The 7,441-nt window shown below is 47.1% G+C and overlaps 1 protein-coding gene across 1 annotated transcript in view; it reads left to right on the top strand.

Moving 5' to 3' along the window:
- The first annotated feature begins 5,663 nt into the window (after nucleotides 1-5,663).
- LOC123045271 (3-oxoacyl-[acyl-carrier-protein] reductase 4) overlaps nucleotides 5,664-7,441 on the top strand; it is a 5,961-nt gene continuing 4,183 nt past the window's right edge. Inside the window, exons 1-2 of the mRNA XM_044468262.1 lie at nucleotides 5,664-6,068; nucleotides 7,229-7,371. Of these exons, the coding sequence (XP_044324197.1) occupies nucleotides 5,897-6,068; nucleotides 7,229-7,371 (315 nt within the window). The 5' untranslated portion in view covers nucleotides 5,664-5,896. The remainder of the gene's footprint in view (nucleotides 6,069-7,228; nucleotides 7,372-7,441) is intronic.

Here is a 7,441-nt window from a genome sequence, read left to right as displayed (position 1 = left end):
ATCAAGTAGGACGTAGGGTTTTACCTCCTTTAAGAGGGCCCGAACCTGGGTAAACATTGTGTCCCTTTGTCCATTGTTACCATAGATCCTCAGACGCACAGCTTGCCCCCCCCCCCTACCCGAGATCTACCGGTTTTGACACCTACATGCCTCACCAATTTTTTGGTCATAACCAAAAGATTGACCTTTGTTTGTGAAAGATCGTGGATGTCGCCTAGAGGGGGGGTGAATAGGCGTTTTAAAATAATTATGGTAGAGGATTGAACAAATGCGGAATAAACCTAGCGGTTAATTTGTCAAGCACAAAACCTACAACAACTAGGCTCACCTATGTGCACCAACAACTTATGCTAAGCAAGATAAGCAACTATGTGATAGCAAGATATATGACAAAGAAGAATATGGCTATCACAAAGTAAAGTGCATAAGTAAAGGGCTCGGGTAAGAGATAACCGAGGCACGTGGAGACAACGATGTATCCCGAAGTTCACACCCTTGCGGATGCTAATCTCCGTTTGGAGCGGTGTGGAGGCACAATGCTCCCCAAGAAGCCACTAGGGCCACCGTAATCTCCTCACGCCCTCGCACAATGCAAGATGTCGTGATTCCACTAAGGGACCCTTGAGGGAGGTCACCGAACCCGCACAAATGGCGACCCTTGGGGGCGGTCACCGAACCCGTACACTTTGGCAACCCTTGGGAGCGGTCACCGGTACCCGTCAAATTGCTTGGGGCGATCTCCACAACCTAATTGGAGACCCCGACGCTTGCCCGGAGCTTTACACCAAAATGATTGAGCTCCGAACACCACCAACCGTCTAGGGCGCCCAAGCACCCAAGAGGAACAATCTCAAGGGCATCAAATACCCAAGAGTAATAAGCTTCTCAACTTGTAACTTCCACGAATCGCGTGGAGAACTCAAACCGATGCACCAAATGCAATGGCAAGGGCACACGGAGTGCCCAAGTCCTTCTCTCCCAAATCCCACCAAAGCAACTAATGCTAGGGAGGAAAATGAGAGGAAGAACGAAAGAAGAACACGAAGAACTCCAAGATCTAGATCCAAGGGGTTGCCCTCACTTAGAGGAGAAAGTGATTGGTGGAAACGTGGATCTAGATCTCTTCTCTCTTTCCCCTCAAGAACTAGCAAGAATCATAGGAGGGATTGAGAGTTAGCAAGCTTGAAGAGGGTCAACAATGGAGGAAGAACACGAGCTCAAAGGATAAGGTTCAATGGGGAAGAAGACCCCCTTTTATAGGAGGGGGAAAATCCAACCGTTATGCTCACAACCCGCACAGAGCGGTACTACCGCTCGTCCTCACGGTACTACCGCTAGGGATCGCGGTACTACTGCTTGCGGTACAAAAAAATACTTCCGTACCTACCTCCGCAGGACTTGGGACGAGTTTTTTGGTCCATAGCGGTACTACCGCTGTAGGAGCCGCGGTAGTACCGCTCTGGAGCGGTAGTAAAAAATTACATCCGCTCCAATTCGCGGTAGTACCGCTGCAGCCTTTTCAGAACACCAAAACTGCCACAACTTTTGCAAACGGACTCCGAATTCGATGAAACCAAGTTTGTTGGAAAGCTAGCGACAAGGGATAACACAATCTTGAAAGAAATATCAATAAGAAGCAAATTAGAAAGGTCCCATAAGAAAATGGTGAGAACCCTTCCTCGAATAAGACCGGTAAAACCTCCAACACCGAAAACATCATAGAAGACGCATGCAAACTCCGTTTTTGATGAACTCAAGCTTGTCATCAAGATGACCATAAGCTCTAAGACTCACAAAGATAACCAAACAAGAACCAAGAAACATGATGCAAGGATTCAATGGTTTGAGCTCTCTACTAACGATACGATCAAGCTACCAACTTGAGAGCCCCCCTTGATAGTACGGCAAACGATCCTATAACCCGGTCTTCCAAATACCACCACGAGACCGGTAAAATAGAAAACCTATCAAGGCCAAACCTTTGCCTTGCACATGGTCCACTTGAGCTAGATGATGACGATCTTGACTCCCTCAAGATAGACCACCTTTCTTGATTGCGTTGGCTCGATGAAGACTAGATGATTGCTCCCCCATAGTCCACTATGGGTGAGTCACTCTTCGGCACATCTTCACAAGTCCATTGACACCATAATGGATGGCAAGATTCAAGCACTTGATCTCTTCGTGATGCTCCACTTGAACTTGCACACGGCAATCTTGATGACGATCACCACTTGATGTCATCCTTTCCATGGGTTGTATGATATCTTCCTCTTGACGCAAGCCCATGGACATGTACCTAACCCCATATATAACTCTCACATAGACCATGGGTTAGTACACAAAGTGCAATGGACAATGCTTACCATACCATGGGATCACTTGATCCCTCTTGGTACAGCTTCTACGCTTTGTGAGTTGATCAACTTGATTCACTCTTGACTTAGTCTTGATCAACTTGATTCACTCTTGACTTAGTCTTGATCAACCTTGAATCTTTCCAACTCTCTTCATTTGGATGATGTCTTGAAGTTAAACATCAATGATCACACAATCTTCTTCTTCAAGACATGCTTGCAATAAGCTCAACACTCAAATGACCAATCTTTGGATAATCCTTAGTAGCACCTTGGTCAACTCATAAACTCCTTGAAACCAACACATGGACTTCAAGAAAAGCCTATGGACAAATCCTTCAAATATAACTCAAGACAACCATTAGTCCATAGAGATTGTCATCAATTACCAAAACCAAACATGGGGGCACCGCATGTTCTTTCAGTTTGGATGAAGACCAATTTTCTAACAAGCCAATGTTTGCTTACCAATTCTAATATATTTTCTAGTCTAAATTGATCAAAAGCATAAATCTGAACTACTCCCTCGTCCCATAATATAAGAGCGCTCATATTATGAGACGAAGGGAGTAAAATTTAAAACTAACTTTCGATACCCCTACAAATACCCTAGTAGTGTATAAGAGCATCTCTAGCAGACCATGTATATCGCCGACCCGCAAAACTCATTTACAGTTCACGAAAAACGGTTTTGCAGGCCGGCGCGAGCGTTGACCGAGCATACCCCGCATAGCGGAATTGTAAAACAGAATATCACGGATATTCCATTTTACAGTTCTGCTATGGGGTGTCTGCTCTGCTGGCGCCCGCGCCGGCCCGCATATCAGAGGCATTTTTATCAGAATTTGACATATATGCTTCATATTCTGAATTACTAATTTAATATAAGAAAAAATATCAATATTACAATACATCAATCATCCAAATTACAATAATTATTCAAATCACTGAAGCAAACTAAATAATTCAATAGAAAACTTGTCCCGAAGACAAATCACACATAAATTGAATGAAATGAATGGGAAAAAGGAATGTGTTACTGCCCAGTCCTGTGCCAATGGTGCTCAATGAGATCCTTCTGAAGCTGAAAGTGGGTGTTTGCATTTTCAATCTCCCTGTAGATCTAAAGAAAAGCTCTAATATGGTTAGGGTCTCTAGCTGGTTTGACACGGCTACCCACATTGTCGTAGAAGAACTCCAAATTCATGCCTCTCTCATCTTCGAGAATTATATTGTGAAGAATAACACATCATGTCATGATGTTTTTCATGGATCGTTTGTCCCAAAAACAAGCAGGACGGCGAACAATGGCAACCCTAGATTGCAAAACCCCGAATACTCTTTCAATGTCTTTTCGGGCTGCCTCTTGTACCCTTGCAAATTCATACTGTTTCCTAGTTTGGGGGTCTTTGATGCTCTTGACAAATGTGCACCAAGAAGGGTAGATACCATCTGCAAGATAGTACCCCTTTGTGTATTCATGCACATTGATAGTGTAGTTGCAAGCAGGAGCATCAACACTATCAAGCCTAGCAAACAAATGAGACCGTTGCAACACATTGATATCATTGAGTGTACCCGACATACCAAAAAAAGTAATGCCAAATCCATAGATCCTCGGATGCTACGGCCTCTAGCACAATTGTTGCATCACGAGACATGCCATAATACATTCCCTACCATGCCTTCGGGCAGTTTTTCCAAGCCCAATGCATACAATCAATGCTTCCTAGCATGCCAGGCCAACCTCTTCTCTCACTAGATGCCATCAATTTTTGTGTGTCTTTCCTATTGGGTGCCCGAAGATATTCAGGACCAAATACACGGATGATCACTTTGACAAACCTACACACTGACTCAATTGTAGCATCTTCACCAGTGCGAAGGTACTCATCGACATAGTCAGCCGGAATGCTGTATGCAATTACTCGCATAGCTGCTGAGATTTTTTGATATGCACTAAATCCCTTCAAGCCCGCGCCATTTCTTCTTTTAGTAAAATACCGACAATTGGCCTCGCAAGCTTGCACTATTTTTACAAAGAGGGATCGACGCATTCGGTACCTTCTTCGGAAGAGGTGCGACGGATATGTTGGATTGTCCGAGAAGTAGTCTTGCATCAACATCTCGTTCCCGAGATGGTGATTTTGAGGAATGCAAAGACGGCTGACGATCGATCCTCGCCGTCTCTTTCGGTTCTCATCCTCGCGCTCCTTCACGGCGAGGTCCATCATGAACTTCGCTGTCGATAGTTGACAAGAAGCGTTTCAACATCCGAGTCGTCCGAATCGGACGAATCCTCGAGTAAAAACTTCTCACAGGGGCTCAATTCCATCTAAATTCACAAATACGAACGCCACATTAACCAACTAGCATACCACATCCCAAAGCACAGGCACAAGTACTCACCCGCGGCTCTGCGGTGGTGGATCCCGGGGCGGCGACGATGACTAGGGTCGGCTCAGGGCGGTGGCTCTGTGGCGGTGGATCCCGGGGCGGCGACGGGGACTAGAGGCGGCTCGGGGCGGTGGCTCTGCAGCGGTGGATCCCGGGGCGGCGACGACAACTAGGGGCGGCTCGGATCGGCGGGTCTGGGGAGCCGGTGAAGCGGCTAGGTGGAACAGGGGAGTGGTGCCCCTCGCGCGCGATTCCTCTCGTAGATTTGGCCGGAATCGCCGGTGACGGACAAGCGGAACCAATGGCGGGCGTTGGCGGAAGGGGGTGGGGAAATGGCGCGGGGTGAAATGTCCCTCCTGCCAACCGCTTTCCTGGGATATGGGGCACCGTCGGCCGAGGGGGAAACCTGCGTTTTCACGGGTTGGGGATGTGATTTTACCGCATCCCTTAGGGCATGTACAATGGTTGATAAGGTAGTCTTATCTTATGTCTTGCATGTAATTTAGAGATGACAAAAAATATTGTCTACAACGGGTCATCTCTTAGCCTTATCTTCAATAACTAGTCATTCCTAAAAATATGATGAGACATATTGTGCTAAGAGATCATCTCTTGTCTTCTCTTAAATAAGAGAAGACAAGCCTTTTCTTATGAGTTCTCTCTCCTCCACCTTATCATTTATCCTACATGGCACTGCTAAGATAGCATCATTGTACATGCCCTTAAATTTTTTTATGGGTCCGACGCGTTTGCGGGATCTAATCGGGCAACATTTTATGTGGCGATCCGTATTTTGGTGGTTATTTTACGGGTCGGGGGCTCGGGGCATTTTACTGGATTTGCTAGAGATGCTCTAGAGTTTTTTTTAGAAGGGTACTGTATAAGAGTTGAAGCCATGACGGTGACGCAGGAGAGCCGTCCATCGGTTAGCCCGACGCCCTCGTACCCTTCTTCCTCGTGCGCTCCGCCAGACTGCGACGCGCCCGCCGTGCTCCTCGCTCTTGCTTGAGCTTCCAAAGCCCCAAAGCCGCCGCTTCCCCACCCGCCGCTACAAATAACCCCCTTCCTCCTCGCACGCCACGCTGCCCCCTCTGGCTTACCGCCTCTCCTCCGCCTCCGCCTCCGCCTCCCTACGCCACCTCATGGCCGCCGCCACCGCAGCCGCCGTCTCCTCCCCGGCGGTCACCGCCCCCTTGCCTCGCGCCGCCTCGTCCGCGGCGCGCCGGGGCTTCGTCTCCTTCAGCGGGGCCGCCGCCCGTCCGTCCGCGCTCCGATCCGACCGCCTCCGGGCAGCCGCCGCCGGCTTCTCCTCCGGTAACGGCCCTTCTCTTCGGTTGTCGTCGCGCTGGTTTGGTTAGGCCACTCGGGGTCTGAGGTCTAGCTGTTGTAGCGTGGCGCAGTGAGCAATCTAGCCCGGGGATGTAACATGTTTGCTCGTGAAATTTGGGGAGGATCTAATACGAGTCCATGAGCACTGGGAGCAAACACTACTGTTGTGCATCGTTAAGCTTTATCAAGTGTCCCCGTTTAAATTTTGTGAGAAATGGTACTCTTGTACAGTGAGATCAGGGTTGAAAATATGATATTAGAGCATCTCCAGCAGATTTTTACTAGGAGAGACACGTAGCCACACCCTTAACTTATATGAGCTGACTTGGACATATTGGGGTTTTAGATAGCTTACCACATATGTCATGTGGTGAGCATCTCCAGCAGATGATGAAAAAACGCCGCTGTGTTGTAAAAATGGTGTTTATGCCACTTTGGGCCCAAAAAGCCTGCTCCAATAGCTGTTGTATATGTAACGTTGTTGCAATTTTTTTTAGGCAAGCCTAAATTTTGCCTCCTGCTGCTGCATATTTGCAACGCGGCTACGGCTGTTGTAAAAATGCAGGGCCACATGAAAAACGGCCGTTTAGGCCACACTGCCAAAAATGCCGCTCCAACAGATGATGAATATGCAAAAACGCAGCCGTGATGAAAAAAGGCTGTTTAAGGCACCACTTTTACATCATGCGGTGATTTAAAATCTCTCTCTCCTACCCATAGTGTTTACATCACCAACTTATTCATCACTTGTTGGAGATGCTCTTAGAGCATGTAATGGAGGTGCTTGGGTGTGTTGCTTACTTACAATAAAAAAAATTCTGGGTTTATGCAATGTTAGATGCACCAGATGAATTTATTGTTTATGTAGTGCTCCACTTTGTTTTGGCTCTCGACTGAGTGTTAAGCTTAAGCACTCCCTCTGTACACAAATGTAGGATGTTTTTGCAGTTTAACTTAAAATGCAAAAGTGTCCTACATTTGTTTACAGAGGGAGTAGATGGTTGAACAATTTAAGCACCATTATAACATTGCTAGCATTGGAGGTCTCTCTCTAAGCACTCATGCAGGTGTAATTCAGGCCTAAATTCTGTGTTGGGAGCTTCTTTGTCTGTACATTTTGCAGTACTAATCAAATGTATCTGTAGGTGTGCGCACCCACGTTGCTGCTGTTGAACAAGCAGTTGTGCAAGATGCTACAGAGGTGGAAGCTCCAGTTGTTGTTGTTACGGGTGCTTCCAGAGGGATTGGAAAAGCCGTTGCATTGGCTCTTGGAAAAGCTGGCTGCAAGGTGAGCTACTTCGCTGTCTTAGATATTCATTTTCTGTGTGCAGAAAGAGTCGGTTTCTTTGTGCCCCCCC

The sequence above is a fragment of the Triticum aestivum genome, chromosome 2B, assembly GCF_018294505.1.
Source record: "Triticum aestivum cultivar Chinese Spring chromosome 2B, IWGSC CS RefSeq v2.1, whole genome shotgun sequence".
Taxonomy (NCBI): domain Eukaryota; kingdom Viridiplantae; phylum Streptophyta; class Magnoliopsida; order Poales; family Poaceae; genus Triticum; species Triticum aestivum.
The sequence above is the reverse complement of the archived record's forward strand: the minus strand, read 5'-3'. Positions and strand labels throughout refer to the sequence as shown.